Source organism: Lottia gigantea (assembly GCF_000327385.1).
Source record: "Lottia gigantea unplaced genomic scaffold LOTGIsca_20, whole genome shotgun sequence".
In the NCBI taxonomy this organism is placed as follows: Eukaryota; Metazoa; Mollusca; class Gastropoda; family Lottiidae; genus Lottia; species Lottia gigantea.
The window spans coordinates 1,931,019-1,948,513 of NW_008708401.1; the positions used below are offsets into that span (position 1 = coordinate 1,931,019).

Consider the following 17,495-nt stretch of genomic DNA (forward strand, 5'->3'; position numbering starts at 1 on the left):
TAATTATTACAACAAAGGATATACATCAAAATGTGCTAATATGCAATTTGATATTTCTACTTGATAAGAGCTCACTTCATGTTGTTGACAAGTATTTCGGATAAAAAATTCACATCAGGAAAGCTAGTTTTATAATAAAAATAAAATATCCATTAAAAGTCTTTAAGTACAATTCTTGTAAGCAATATCGCTGAATTTACTTGCTACATACAATCTTATAAAGGTTGGTGTTGTGTTTTTGAGAATGGCTTCATTTTGCAAGTGGATAAGCTAGTATTATGAAGCGTATTTATATCTGAGGCAGAAAGCTAAAAAACGTTGAACCTAAGCAGTAGACCAGACCAAGTGGACTGTCCTTTACATGTTTAGCAATATTGAACCATGTTGGAAGACTTATGAATATGGATTTGTAAAATTGTGCTGAGTGTGGCTATATGAAAGATAAGATATTGGCCTGGTGTTACTTGATATACCATTGATAATATATTACATAGCAGATTGAATTGTTAATTGAGATGATATGCAGATATTTGCCATTTGGTAGACCTCCATGTCATTATTCCTACTGTTGAACTTGACGATATGAAGTAGATAGAAAGTAGTTCGACAGATTGTTTCTAAGGTTAATTTGTAGGACGTTTTCATAGATCAAGTCATTTTGATTATCATCATTAAGCCCTGAATAATGACAATAACGAGTGATTAAGCTGAATAGACTGCCCCCTAGTGGGAAGAACAGAGCTGAGATGTAACGTACAGATGCCAATGTTAAAAATATAACAATGACTTGATTAACCTTACGTAGACCACCTGGATTTATTCGATCCATATTTAAAACATTTCCATTGATTTTATAAGACTCTTTTTTTGTTTCCTTTTTTAAAGAGTGTTCCTTAATTATGTTTAGTAAAAGAAAAATGGCAAATTGATCAGAAAAGTAAAAAAGAATTGTATATTTTTAGAATATTGCGTTACTATTTTATCGATAGTCTTTCTGCTTGAGTAGGAACGAAGAAAATAAGTGAGAACCCCCATGTGTCTGTTACTTGCGTAACCAAGAACAAAACTACTACATGTTATAAAAAATTGATAAAAACTTAAGTTTTATTTACCTTTCTTTAAAGAGATTGTTAAGAAGTTTATGATTTTTTCACTAGGGATAGAGTACATAAAGTTTTCATCATGAAATTTGGGCGAGCAAACCCAAAAGTATTTTTTATTTGCAATCAATGTGGACTCATTTGAAATTGTGGGATTAGAACGGTGAAATATCAATCCCATTAAGGGATATTTATTTAAGATCCAAGTAGGCTACTCTAGTGTAAATCTTATGGTATAACATAAAATGAGTAATAAAAACATGCACAATTCAGTCCTTCAAACTTTAAGTGCATAGACCAACAAACAGCTATGTGCAGAGTGGCATAATGTGCTACAATATCACACTCTATGGGATATGGCCATGTGTCACATTTATGCAGAATAGTTCATAGAAACACTTTTCAGCTAGGATTCAGTCAGAAAGTGATCCAAATTGTCAGAAAGTGATCCAAAATATCTGGTTATGTAAAATATTTTGATTCTGAAACAGACCTTGACCCAGTTAGCTAAAGAAAATCTTGAAAGAATTTTAAAAACACTACTATGTAGCTTGATGAGATTACATGATATGACTGATTTGCACTTGACACTTCTCTGATGCAGAAGCTATCAGAGTTTCCATAGCTGTTCCCTAATATTATCTGGATGACTAGGATTCACAGTGTGAAAGAATTGTGTACATGAGTCCAAAAATAATGAGCTGAGTAAATAATAAATGAAAGTGTGCCAAGCAACACAGTGTGTGGGTTAGCTTATCAAAATCTGATGTGGTAAGTCTTTTGTCAGAATGTGATTGTAGTTAATCACAATTTTAGTTTTTCTGGTCCTCCACAAATAACAGGGATTTTTCTAATTTAAAACTATAATTGCCTTCCTTTGATATGGTTTTATTTGCTTTCTTGATTAGAAAAACAAACGTCAGATGGGAGTCATGTTGTGCATGATATTGGCATGTTATGGGCGGTTGATGGTGTTTTCACCATATTTCATATTTCCTACTGTTTCTTGACATTTTATTCTAATCACATGGAGATAAAATACATTTATCAAAACCTATGTTCAGAAACACTAAACATGTAAAACCATTTGCATTTTCAATAAGTCTATTTGCTAACAATACAGGACATTGTTCCTGAGCATTTCCCTTCATCTTTGGTCCACCCTCTGAATTACATCTTAGAGTAAGATGATCATAGTGATCCACTGATCTTGGAGGCATGAACATGATCTGCAGAAGCATAGATTTAATCATCATATTCTCTGTCTTCTATATTTTAACAGAGAGCCGAAGTGTTCATTGTAAATATTCCCTGACCATCCTTTGTATAACAGAATCCTCAAAATATTGCAGGATTTTTTAAAAGTTTTATTGATGTCACGAATATCAAATACTACATAAGAATGTCTCTCCTTTGTACAGGATGAAAGAAAACTGTCATATTTTTTCTATTTACCCTGTCATGGCGAGGTTAGAAATCTCATCTATCTTCTATATTCATGTCTAGATTTTTTATTCTTGTCGTGGCTGTATCCATTGTCTGTTTTTTAAAACCATCTATCTTCGTTGTGTAAAATATTTGGCCGGTTATAGTACCAAGGATAGTAAACTAGTATGCGGAAACTAACCCATGTTGTGTAGGTTGCTTAAGATTTTGATACAACACCAGCAGTTTATTTAGTCGACCAACGTGGACAATACTTTCCTTGTTCAGTTTTTAATGATTGTTTTCTAGTGAGTGATTGCCTACTGTGTATGTCTCCAAATTTTTTCACTCTATATTCATTGATTTTGGAGAAAGCTAAAGGCAGATACTATAGATGCGTCCATCTTGATAAAACTTTGTTTTAATGAAATTAACTTCAAGGCAAATTAAACATTGGTTGTTAGTAAGGTTGATTTCAGTTTTGATTTTATATGCCATTGCTAACTGATTCGAACCCACAGCGCCAAATACAAATGTTTCTCTTAGGGTATCACTATTGTCTTATTGAGCAATAAAAATACCTTGATTCAGTGCATTCTCTGTTGTGTATAAAAAAATTAATTGAAACAGGTATTCTACAGGGTTGTGAACTTAAGCCTACTCTATCATATTGATGTGTCAAAAACCTACTGCTTGTACCTTGTCACTTTTACCTTTATGTTAACATATTGACATGACACCGGGATTTGTTCATCTACAATATTGTGTAAAATGACCTAGAAAAATAAATTGAATTTCGCTTTCCCATCAGATAAAGATTTGAAAAAAAAAAATATTGTTGTGAAATGCATTGAGGCATAAAGCTACTAGGGATAGGTACATAGGTACAGAGATAGGATTGTAAATTTTATTGTCAAACATTCTTTACCTATATAAGGTCCTGATGCAATTTAGAAAGTGTGCGAATATTAGTGCTGGGTGTTTTCTATCATAACACGATACTATGGCTATGATATTATGTAATGGAAGAAATTTTGCACATAATATACTACAAGCTTAAAGCTTTCATTAAAATACCTTTTTAGAATCTGCTTGTGCAGCATTTTTTCAAGGTAGCAGTTAATACCCAGGTAGTTCCTTAAAGTGATTGCATAAGCATGTATTGATAGGGTCACATGAATGTTGCTTTAAATCATCAGTATGTCTTCTCACCAATATAGTGTTAAAAGTTATAGAAATATTAATAGAACATGTATTTTAGACTTATCTCAACTTACATGGGTCAATAACTTTATATTACATATCATATTTGGATATGTAAATTTTTGTTGTTTTCTCAGTCATTAAAACATGACAGACTGACTATATGATTGTGATCCATGTCCGATTTGAGACTGACCTTTTTTTTCTGCTTGACTGATGTTGAATAGTGGTAAAATGTTATTTGGTACATTAACATAATTTACATTTTTTTGTTATTTTATTAGGGAATTTAAGTTTATCCTTGACACCATTAATACCTTTAAAACAGGCTACACTTTGTTTATTTTCAACACAAGAGAGTCATGTGGGGGAGGGAGGTAATAAATAAAAAATCTTTTGTTAAAGAAATCTGCAATCATTGAAGTCAAGCATATCAATATGAATGATTTTATCATTTTATATGTTGTTTTGAACTGGTAGCAGAAATATAAAATCCTAAATTCAATAGTATAGCCAAAGGGTATATGACATTACAACTTCTACCTTGTAAAACTATTCACTAAAAATCATGAAAAATTCCTCACACTTTGGAAGAGTATATGATAAATAACAGAGCATATGATAGGTAACAAAACATGCTACTGTATAAGTATCAGAGCGTAGAGGCTAATCAGCATACGACAAGTATCAGTGCATGCGATAAGTGTCAGAGCATACAGACTGATCATCATACAACATTCAGAGCACATGATACGTAACAAAGCACACAATAAGGAACAGAGCATGTGGGCTAATCACCATACAAGCACATGATAAGCACATGATAAAGAAAAAAGCATGTAACAGAGCATATTACCATAAGTACAAGTGAATACAGACTAATCAGCAAAACAGTGGAATGGAATATAGCAATATAAATAAATGAAACACTTTGTTAGTTATATTGAATTCTAATTACATAAAGAATAGATGAAAGGTTTTTTTTTACTCTAAGATAAGGTTGAAATATTGATGATTTGATTGATTGAATGATCAATAATTGATTGATTATTGATTGGATATTGATCAAGGGTTTTATTATTTACATGTTCATTATTATTACCTTTCCTGAGATATAGCACACGTTATATGATCATTACGAAAGATAAATAGCCTTATTATAGGAGTATTAATATATCCTGTCGTCTGCTGAGGTTCTCCCGTATTGTCCTCTGTCCTTGGCTTTAATGAGCTCATCTGGACATTTATTGTGACATAGTTTATCTAAATTTTTCATATATATATATTGGGTAAAAACTCATTTCCATACTAGTTTCCTAATGATAGATTTAATCAACAAAAAAATCTAGTGATGGCTTCACTGAAAAACTGATAATGTGCAGGCACAAATTTTGATACATCTTCCTTTCCTTCTATTTTAAATCTTTTAGAATTAATTTTAGAAAACAATTAGACAGTATAAGTGAGATTGTTAAAGTTTTATTATTACAAAATGAGGTCATGGATCTTTAAAACTAATTTAACCGTTTATTATTGTAATTTAAAGATTGTTCACAGTCAATGAATGCACTAATACTGTTTTGATGTAAATTGATCTGATCTGCCAGTGCTTCCTGGGATGTTTTGTCTATTAAGTTTCATACATCGCTACTGTTAGTCTCGTCAACCTGCAATTTGAGATGGCTCATTATTAAATGTAGTCAAGCGTTCTCCAAGGCTGGGTTATATTTGAACAAGAAGAGAAATATGAGATTTGTCGAGAGGTTGTGCACTTAAAAGTTTCTACTCGCCTTTATTTTGATTTTTTAACACATGACTCACATTCTTGTTGTATTTTAAAAAGTTTAAAGGGATTTAATTTTCTAATTATTTTGTTTTAAAGTAGAAATTCATTGGCTTTAGCAGTTAGAAATTCTTTTTTTTTTTTCTCTAGCTGTTCTCAAAGCTTAAGAAAGAATTTTGGTCTGGGATTGCAGACTTCCTTGTCTCCTAACAAAAAGGAGCCTTTAAATCAAAGTTTTTTTTGTGTTTATGTGTAGTCTAAGAACTTTGGTTATTCATGAATTTTCTTATCTTCCAACATAAAAAGGGTCTATAATAAAGTTGAAATAAAATATGCATTCAAGTATACACATGCACAAATGACATTTTCACCTGGAAAAAAACTCATATGCATCAAAATTTGAAATTAAAAATTTAATGATATTATCAGCTGTTTCATTGAATGCCTGCATCACTTTAATTTACTTTCCAGTTGAAGTCCTTTCACTGCTGTCATTATCATTATATTGTTAACATATATTATAGACGTTATTTACTTTATATATAGTTTATCAGATGTCAGGGTTCATACACTGTGATAAAATGACATGTTAAGTTGTGAAATTAATTAAGAAATCTGATGGAATTTTAATTGTTTTAGGTCAGTCTTGTGAATATTAATTGTGATATTATTGTTCTGTTTTGATTACATTCCTTTGAAATTAACCTACTAAGTTAAACAGAACAGAATATTAGCTATGTGGTTAAGAGCTGAAGGATGTGATACTATAAGACCATAGAATATGTGTGAATAAAATCCAGTGTTTCAGAGGTGGAAGCATTCCTATCCCAACATAAACCTGTTACTTTGTTACCTTTTGGCACTTATCTATAAGGATATATCTGAAATATGCCATTAAAAGATGTCAGATGAATTCATGCAGTGTTATATTTAATGATGCTTGACTAATTTGTATATCTGAGTACATGCACTTGATGATCTAGTCTAGTTTGTTTACATCTAGACGCATAATCGATCTTGTCTAAATCAATGACGTTAGTTCTTCCAGACAATAATTGCAAATTCAAATATGTTATATTGGTTAATATTGATAATTTGAATATGCAAATAAAGTATGTTTTATAGAAAAACAAGAGCTAACTGTAAAGAGTGATGTATAATGTTTGAGGTTCACATTGATCTCAGTTTGTATCAAAAGTAAATTTAGTAAATGACAATGATTTGTTTCAATATTTTACAAGATACAGTTTGTTTGACTTCTTCAAGGACTCTGAATAAACTTTGTGTATTTTTTCTTGGGCAAAATTTGATGGAAGTAAGTACAATGTCATGTATATTCACTGATTCCATTAGAAATATTTTAAAAATTCCGAAAAAGTTTTAAGTAATGCAACAGAAGAAAATTTTAGTTGGATATGATTTTTTTCAGAGCATTGACAATTTATAAAAACCTGATGCATCTTCCACCCACGCTATACTTTATAATTAAATTGAAGTACCCGATTAAATGGCTGTCTTGATGATCAAAGACCTTTAAAGCATTTAAAAATGACGACAGTTGTCTAATCCTCTTAATCTAGGTGACTAACTAATCTAGGCTATTGTATTTAGTCACAGACGTTAAGTCTCTTTTATCCTGTCAATAATTTTAATGGAGATGAAGGCTGGAGAAGACAATATAATCCAAATAAGATGAAATTATGTGTATTAATGGCACCCAATACCTTATATAGACATTAGCCAAACAGATTAACATAGAATGGTTTCTGCCCTGAAGCAAAATTCTCCATTTCATCTCAATCGTTATTGCCTTCTTTTTATTCCCTCGGAACAAAAGCGCGACAAAACAATGACTGCTTATTGACTATCAAAGAAATGGTTTGCTTTCGCACTTCAGGCATCATAGAAATTGAAAGTTGTCTGACAAAAAAAAAACGAGAAGCTTGAAATACTTCTCGGTTTAAGTCAATAGAAGTAACAATTGAAGATGTGCGGCCATTTTGTTGTTTTAGGAAGGATCTATTTTTAAGATAAGGTGTATGTTTTAAGAAGTTAATATAGCAAAATGAAGAGTTATTTACACAGCATCTCTGTAGCTCTATCTCTGGCTCTGTATTGATCAGTTTAAACACGATTTAATTGATAGCTGCCGGTCTCCAAATATCTTTAATTGGATTTTATGTTATGTTAACTAAATTCGATAGACTTCGCTACTCTTTTTTAAACCAATCAATTTCCTGGTATATTCTTTGGTAATTTTCTTTGTTTATTCTTTTGGTGGACAAAAAATGTGAATCTTTTGATTCTTAAGAAAAAGATCGTTATGTACTAGGGTTGATTTCACAAAATACTTTGGAATGAATTTTTATATTGTTGTATAAATTAATCCGATTATTTCAAAAAAGATGTTTGAATTTTGCCTTGGTATCAAGAAAATAGCTGAATAATATATTAGTAAACCTTTAACTATTAAAAAAGAAGCCTATAATTTTAAGTAAAAGATTTCAGTATAAGTTCTGTTTGATGCTTTCAATGTTTAACCTGGTACTGAATCATAATATCTATTCTTAATGAAAGAAACCAAGATTGAGTCTGGAAAGATGAATGGGTGTCTTGTTACTGTGTCAGAATTGTCCCAAGACAATAGGGCAACGAAAACACCCCAAATTTCTTGTTTACTTAATGTGATAAAATGAATGTGCCTTGTTTTAAAAGTAATGTTACAGCAGACACAAAGTGACCTTATAGTTGTTTCAAATGTGTATTTAGTGACTGACCCTGTAACCTTTTAACAAATAATTCAGGTTTCCTGTGATCTTGTAAACTGAGCTTGTTCTTCAAGTCAGAAAAAATGTTGCCATTGTTACGAGTGTGTCTGTTCTTGGGAGGGGTTGAAACTGAAAAAGCAAGATAACTCAGAGTCAAGGGGTTATCAGTTTCTCACCCCCTGGTTCTCATTTGGATTTAGACAGGATACTTACTTCAACATTACAGATTTGCCATTTTCTTATTTTACCTTTTAAGTCTGTGGCCTTGACCTTTGGCAATTTAAGATTAATTGCCTCTTTAAATTTTCATTGAAAAATCTCAATGGAAACAATATTCTTCGTAACCACCTATGACATTTTCTAGATATAAATCACCTTATTTTTTAAAAGTTTTTTCAGTTGAAACAATGAGTCTGTCACAACTATGGAACTCTCCTTTGATTAAAAACAGAAGCCACGTTATTGAGTAATCAATTAAAACTCGGTTTTCAAACTTGATAAAAACACCCACATTTTGAAAAAAACTGTTTGAGACTTATTGGCTTGTTTGTTATAGAAATATTTAACAACACCCGTTTTTATCCAAAAAAATATTCTCAATATAGATTTCTATTATTTCAATCGATATAGAATGCAGATCTGATCTTGAGGTAGATTTCATTCAGTGCAGTAGAAGAAAAATGATCAAAATATGGCAAATAGTGCTCTTTGATATGAAACCCTTATTTCAATCAATCAACAATAGCACAGTTAGTGGCGGCTAAAATTGCTGTCTGCTAGGCAATTATGTGACCGGGGTTTAAATCCTTCTCAGGATAAAATTATAAAATTTTGATACCGACACCAGTGATTCCAAAAGTCTGCCTACTCATTTCACCTGAACATGCAGTAAACGTTTTCTTTAAGTTATTCATCCATCACTTTTCCTTCATTCATTTTTTCTTGCCTCGTGTTACTTAAACAACCACAAAAGAGAAATGAGACATTTACAACTTCCAAGCATGTCTGATGAAATTTGTGCCTGTGGGCAAGTTGCCTGTTGTGTTTATTTGATAGATCAACGTAAAGTAGATTGCATTTGAGTTCGGTTAGCCTTTGGCAGTGAATATTCAACACGACTATCTCAAACTAGTTACAACAGTTTTTTTGTTTAAACCTTTAAAACACACGATTTCGGGTAAAAGGCCACCAACTTTGACACAAAACGTGAAATCGAGTGACATCTTAAATTAATCAACAGCTTGCGGTTTTCTGTCAATGTTGCATGTTTTTAGGATGTCTGGTCCAAGTTTGACCAGAACTCACTATTCGCTAAATCAAAATTTTCCATGTAATATTTTCATACAACATTGTAGCCCTTACCATAATTGGGCAGTGGAGAGAGATATTGTCAGTGATTGTGAGTTGTGGGCAATAAGGCACCCAAGTTTGAAATACTGACTAAAGCCAAAAGAATTTCTGATTCTTTGGTCAGCCGGTGCATTTGAGATTTGGCTTGTGACTTTTTGCATGCCATTCTTTCGGTGAAATTATGATAAAAACAGCATATTTTGCATTTTGTTGTAACTTACCAAATTTTTGTGGTTTGGGGTTCTCGGAATGTACACAATGGGTCACATTTCAATCACTATTTTATAATTCTACATTGTAGTTGTGAAAGAAGCCTACAATTCTTCATTTCATTGAAGTAGCCCAGTATCAAGTAATCAGATAAACCATTGTTTGAATTGTCAACTACTGTTCATATGACATTTTCTTCATCATACGTCTGCTTAAAGTTGAACATTATTGAGTTTGACTCATACTTTAACAACATACGATCAACCCTGGGGCTATTCACTTTATATTTTTTTCTTAATGTATGCATAGATAGGTCATGTATTGTACTGTGGATGTGAAACCAATGAAAGGATTGTATTTGTACAGATGGGTGGGAGCTGACTGATTAAACCACTGTTCAAAGACACATATTTTCACATTTTATTAAATGTAAATTTCCTGTTCTTTGTCATAATTTGAATCTTGTACATGTTGAAATGGGGATTTAAGTGAGTTAATGCTTAGAATATACAATGGACAAGGCCCCTCTAAAATACTTACCACCTTCAGTCTTTATTATCCTCCATTAGTTATTCTTAATGAGCAATAGGGCAATGCATTGTCTGTTGTGATTTTAAGTAACATTTGCCAGAGCCCTTCATAAATCACAATACCTAATAGATTAATCTTAATCCATACAGAGTAGCCTGCCCTTAAACAGCATAGCTATGATAAATGAATACTCTAACATAGGGCAATGTAGTGTCATGGACAGTCGACTGTTGTTTGCTAGGAACCTTCCAATTCATAAAAACCTTTGGATTAATGACTTAATTAATTAATCATTAGTGAATTGTTCCAAGTGACAACATTTGCATTTTCTGATTGACTAAGCATCACTGAGAACATACAGTAACCACCAAGATATTTTGACTGATATTTCGGCAACAGGAAATGTTTGAATGGCCTTCGTGTGTATTAAAAACCACAATTAATTTCTATTTGTGGTCGATCAAATATATCTGAGTTCATTTAAACATGAGTTTCAGGGTATTGTGAATGTTCTGGTGCAAAACTTAAAGAGTTGAACTATTGAAAGATATTATCCAGCTTGTTTGATATACACTCAGTCTCATATAATAGTTCAAATGTTTCTTTTTCTAAAGAGCTTCAATTTTTAAATGATGTGGATTTCACACACAAGAAATAAAAATTACTACAATAGTATATTTATATTTCAACCTACTCAACTACAGTTTTATTTAAACCAAACAAGTGCGGTACCAACGTGTAAATTTTACAAACTATATCTTAGGGCTTTTTCTTATCTTAATTAGAAAAGAGTTGAATAGTCTGAACAAATATGGTTAAAGTGTTGAATAAAGACGAAATGAATAAAATAATGTACAAGTATTGGGTGTGTATAAACACTGAATATTGTACGTCCTAACTTTGACATTGACAATATCAGAATACTTAAATAATAAGATTCGTCAAGAGTCACTCGCTGAAGTCTTGGTACAGTTTGCAAATGGGGTCAAAATTGACGTCATTTGAAAAGAATTGTTAAATATTATTGACATTATCGTAAAATTTCTGCCCAGAATGAAAATGTTCAAAAGAATTTGTTCAAGACTGAAGCACAATAGAATCTGCTTGTTTTGTAGGTGCTATCTTGTTTAAAATATACTTGAGATTCTCTAATTTTCCTGAACCAAAAAAACTTGGAAGTTCAGCAGTGCTCATCACATATACTAAGGTTAGGGCGAAAAAATTGGAAAGTCTTCAAAAGGATGTCTTTTTTAAGCATGTTAAAAAGTTACCTTTGCTGATGTAAGCATTGTTTGGTATAAAATTGAATTGATGGTAGTTGATAAAAAATAACAAATTGAGAAATAAAGACATCAGTAATAGAATCAGTAAAATCCCACCCACAATAAAGTTGTGATATAGACAAAACATGGAAGTTGTATAGAAATTAGATTTCATCCAATTAGGGCCTACTTGGGCTGTGTGCTTCAGCTATACGGAAACCAATAAAACCATCCAATCTAATAAATGTCTTCTGCCAAACAATACCCAAGCCATACTGTATGGTATAAAACAACACAGAATAGAGGTGAACAATTTACCACCATTTCTTTTCAATAAAAGTCACTTGTATTACTCATGAGTGGATTTGGGCAATAAAACCTCTTCTATTCAGTCATAACAAGGAGCTTAAGGTGGCTGAATAGAGAACTTCTTTCTTTTTCTTCAACTGATCAATCGCTGGGGTTTTATTTTCTAACTCGCGATTTAAGTCTCTTATATTATTTCTATAAAGAGGGAGGTATAAAGAAAAGAGACGCGGTGATATTGAAGGGCCGGATTTCGATTCACATTGACAAGTTGACGAAGTCCTACCTTGAATATTTATACAAGTTTTCTATTAGTTACTTGTTACTAAGGTGATGAAAAAGCCTGCTAGCACAAAGCTTTAGACCGATTTCCAATACTTAATTCAGTCGACGATTATTGTACACCAGCAAGACCAGTGACATTATTATACGATTGCGAGACTTTCTTCATTAAAAACCAAAATGGCATGTTGGCTTAAAGCTCGGCCTGTGAAACAGAGAGTTGCTTTAGGACGTTCTTCACCCCAGGTGACATATTTTAGTTATTTATTAAGTATTTAATTTTGTGTATTTGATGTCTATAAGCTATTGATTAGTGAGGTTGTGTATTGGTGAAATTGTCGTGGTTTATATTGTGTGGAATAACCTATAAATAGATAGTTATCGGTTATTATACGTACAGGCGTGAAACTATATTTTATTATTTATACTTTCAAAAAGATAAGACTATTTTCACTGAATTGTAATTATCTATCTAACTAGCATACAGACGTTAAAATCATTGAGTAATTAGTAATTAAAAATATTACTGTCGTTAGGCTACTCGGCATGCGTAGGTGCGTTATTGCAATTAGATATATTTCATAACTGTTTCCAATTATTCCATATAAGTTTATCGGTGTTATCTTAATGAGTTTTATACATGTTGTATAGGAAATTAGTATTAATGACTAACTGCATGTCATTTATTAATACTAAGACAGTTTATACTGACATGAGCATAATGCTCAGTTACATTAAGTCTTACAGTGAAAATTAGCTGTAATAGGCTTTTCAATCTCTTAGTTGTTTGCCTATTATAGACTAGTAACATTTTAATACTGAGAAGATTTTTATAGCATGACTTTACAAAAAACTTTCTTTGCATTTTGTCTATTGGAGAATGCTGTATTATATATTTCTTATGAAATAAGTGATAATTTTTTCATAACTTACTGCAGATGTTCACCTGTTATATTCCTTGCCTTGAAAGAGTATGTGGTCTAGCAAAAATTTATTGATAAAGGCTTTATGGGACATCTTATTTTCATATTTCTTGTGTGAAAATTGTAGATGTAAAGGAATTGCAAATTACGCAAAGTAATTGTGATATATAATACTTGATAATTGTGACATAAAACCCTATTAACTCTACCAAAGATAGATCATATTTGTTTTGACATTGAACAGTACTGGAAACACAAGACCGAAGTGACTTGAATATACAAGTCTTTGTTGGAATCAATGATAATCATTGTAAAATTGTTGATTTGGTTTTCTATCTAATTGTTTGCTTGAATGAACAGAAAGAGAAATGTTATGTATATTTAATAAGGCAAGTCTGTAATAGCAGATAACTCTATTAAAAATAGCCATCTTCATACACTCAGTGTGTTTTCTTAGATTGGAGAGTTCAGTTAATTTGGTTCAGGGAACTTATCAATTCCTTATAAGCTCTGGGATGAATACAGAATGTTTTATTCAGTTCTTACAATAATGAACATTGTTTAACATGACATTTGTCTTGATCTCTTTCTTTTGTTTTTCGTTTTGTTATTTGGTCGCTAATGCCATCCAGTTTTCTTAAAAAATATCACTACTTCTTTTCGATTCCTTCTTGCTACTCATGTTTTCATAGAATTTCAAACAATACAGCCAAATTGCAATTGAAAAAGAAAAGATCCAATATAGATTTGAATAGAAAGTTTATAGCATTTTTACATTGTCCAAATACAATATTATATAAATTGATAATAAGATCCATCATGTCTTTAAAGTTGTACCATCTTGCTTTGTTGTTAAGTCTACAACTGAATTGTGCAAAGCAGACACGATGAAATTGATTATAATTGCTCATCTACATTGTTATTATTCTATTGTTACAGCAATTTTCAAATACTCTTAAGAGTTCTTGTTTAATGTAATTCCATTTAAGTAATTTTCTTAACAAGATTCCTGTTCATCTTTCAGATGGTTACCAGAACTAAAAAGATATTTGTTGGTGGCTTATCAGCCTCAACTACAGTAGATGAAGTCAAAAAATATTTTGGTCAATTTGGACCGGTAAGTTCTTTAAATATTATTATTCAGATTAGCTTTCATGTCACATGCTTCCGTCAATTTCAAAAACACATTTCATAAAACCAACATCATCATGGATTAGAATAATGTTAACTGTGAACTTGTTTTCCTTCAAATTTCATACAATATTACTGCTAATTTGAGATACAAACAGCAATTGCACATATATATATATATAAGCACAGACTATCCACACAACAATTATGCCAAAATCAGGTTACATTAGTAAACAGCAATCTTAGATATCCAAATTTTATATTGGACATTTGAATATATTCTATGTACCACTCTGCACCTGGGTGTGTCAACCAGTTCATAGAGTCTGTATATCTGATAATATTATTAGGTATATCCCAGGTTTTATCATCAGTGCCACAATATATCAATCTATCATGCAGATTTCAATGCACATGAAATGAAAAAAGCAGTAATTAGCTGGAGGCAGAGTTTCTAATTAATCCATGTTTATAATTGTTTGTTTATAATATAATTACCCACTGGTTTATAAATCAATAGTTTGCCTCTATGACATTTACATACATCAGCAAGAATACAAAATAAACATTTACACCCATTAAGAATCCAAATCTGGTTTTTACATTGTATATATATATTACATAACGTTTCAACATTATGATCATGTCCAAAGATAAAATTAATAGTTACAATAAATGAGATTATCCATGGAGCAATATGACAAAGCATATACATAGCCTGGATCATTCAAGATGATTTTGACGGAATCCATGATGGCATTCATCCTAAGTGTTTTAAAATCAACCAGATTTGATTCTGAAATAAAATATAATCCCTTTACAAATCAAAAGCCAATATCACTAGATACAATGAACAGCTTACCCAACTACTGGAAGTCATCAACCTAGTTGAATCATAATATATTCCTTTGTGGTCTATTCTTGTCAAATGTACCCTTCCCTGTCAAATTTGACCAAAGAAATTAATAAATTTAACTGCCAAAATATTACAGTGTCAAAAAATAATGTACTCTTTGGCTGTGTTTTTTGTTGAAATATTTTTGTATAAAAGTCAATGTTAGAAGTTAAGATAAAAGGAAATCAAATAAACTCTAATAGAGAACTGTATGGGTTCACAAAGTGCAGAGAGTATGCATTAGTTCATATACAATATAGATTTTACTTACTTCTGTTTACAAGCCACTTATAAAAATCACAGATTATTGATTGAGATTCATTACTTATATAATAGCTCTAAATAGCAAAATCATACATAGAAAAAATATCCAGTAAAATACTGTAAGCTAAATAAGTGGCTATTTGCTATAGGGTTATGTAAATTTTGTTGGCATAGCCAGTCCTTGTTTGGATCAACCGTTGTTAATTTTAAGAAATTGTACCAAAATATGGAATATGACTGTTGTCTGCCAGACGATTAGGTGTTTGAAATCTTTCTCAAGTCAATTGATTTTTTTTATGCCACTGCCAGTGCCTGTCAGATGGAAGCTCCTTCCCCTCCCAGAGACTTAGTGACCTACTTAATTGCAAAGTATTAGGAATGATATTAAGTTATAGAAATATAATAAAAAATTGATAAAAAGTCCACCTGGTGTACTATAAGTATTCATGGTCATAAAACCTATTGAATATAAAATGAAAGTATATTAATATTATAAGTTATGAAAACTTTCTATGAAAACCTGTGAGAAGACATACTAAGGTTTATGTGAATACGTACTAAGGTTTATGTGAATACAGAATAATAAGGGTGAGCGAGAGAAAAAAAGGTTTTCCCAGGCGTAAAGGATAATACTATTCTGCATATTAGCTTTGATAGAATAAGTTGAAAGAGTGTAATAAGTGAATAACAGCTCCACCCTAGTCTTATTAAAGAGTTAGTATGTAATTTAGCTACTGTTTCAATTAATATCTTAACCTAGTGTCATAGTTTTTTTTAATGAGCATTATGATTCACTTGTTTAATAGTTATAAGGAAGGAAAATTAATCATTAATTGTCTTTGAAGGCAAAAAACTGTTATATAGCCTATAATTATATACCATTAATCATGAAATAAGTTTCCTCAGGAAAGATTAGAGCTTTGGTCAAGGATCCAGAAAAGACCAGAGCTTTGGTCAAGGATTCCAGGAAAGACCAGAGCTTTGGTCAAGGATTCCAGGAAAGATCAGAGCCTTGGTCAAGGATCCAGAAAAGACCAGAGCTTTGGTCAAGGATTCCAGGAAAGACCAGAGCTTTGGTCAAGGATCCAGAAAAGATCAGAGACTTGGTCAAGGATCCAGAAAAGACCAGAGCTTTGGCCAAGGATCCAGAAAAGACCAGAGCTTTGGTCAAGGATCCAGAAAAGACCAGAGCTTTGGTCAAGGATCCAGAAAAGATCAGAGCTTTGGTCAAGGATACAGAAAAGACCAGAGCTTTGGTCAAGGATCCAGAAAAGACCAGAGCTTTGGTCAAGGATCCAGAAAAGACCAGAGCTTTGGTCAAGGATCCAGAAAAGACAGAGCTTTGGTCAAGGATTCCAGGAAAGACCAGAGCTTTGGTCAAGGATTCCAGGAAAGATCAGAGCCTTGGTCAAGGATCCAGAAAAGATCAGAGTCTTGGTCAAGGATCCAGAAAAGATCAGAGACTTGGTCAAGGATCTAGAAAAGAACAGAGGCTTGGTTAGGGATCCAGGAAAGATTAGAGGCTTAGTCAAGAATCAGGGAAGATCAGAGGCTTGATAAAGGAGCATAAGTCATTGGATCTTGAGAATGATCAAGTCCCAACGGTTCGGTCAAGGATATCAGTTTAATGACAGAAATATTGGATCTTCCTTTTTTGTTCCTATAGTTCAAACAGATTTTAATTAGATAAAGATTCTATTAAAAGGTTAGAGTATGAGATAAAAAGGATCATCTGTATATATTCCACTAGGTTTGGACAAGGATCAGCTGAATGACAGGATTCTTGAGAACCTAACTGTTATCCTTGTAAACTTCTTTTTTTAGTATCTGAAGTTAGATTAAATGTATATTAAAGGGTTAGAGAGGAGGTGATAATAAATGTTCTATGACAGTTCTAGGCTATAGATAATAAGCCACTTTAAGCTCTCAGATTTTCTCTTGTTCAATGGCAGTTTTTAAGTTAAAATTATTGATATTTTCTTACTGGCTGTAAAAAGAACAAAACATCCAGAGTTGAGATTAACTAATATATATAGTATTGATCCAACTCAAATGAAATTGT

General features: G+C 31.8%; 2 protein-coding genes across 2 annotated transcripts in view; both read left to right on the forward strand.

The window, feature by feature from the left end:
- LOTGIDRAFT_115157 (hypothetical protein) overlaps positions 1 to 14,338 on the forward strand; it is a gene marked incomplete at both ends in the record, with an annotated part of 30,211 nt that extends 15,873 nt beyond the window's left edge. The window contains one exon of the mRNA XM_009053729.1: positions 14,168 to 14,338. Coding sequence (XP_009051977.1) covers positions 14,168 to 14,338 — 171 coding nt within the window. The remainder of the gene's footprint in view (positions 1 to 14,167) is intronic.
- A 2,161-nt stretch (positions 14,339 to 16,499) lies between these two features.
- On the forward strand, positions 16,500 to 16,935 carry LOTGIDRAFT_114938 (hypothetical protein; the record flags this gene model as incomplete). The annotated part of the gene is made up of 2 exons (XM_009053730.1): positions 16,500 to 16,778; positions 16,816 to 16,935. Coding segments are annotated over 2 exons (399 nt in total), but the record flags the coding sequence as incomplete, so codon positions are not given.
- Between the last annotated feature and the right edge of the window lie 560 nt (positions 16,936 to 17,495).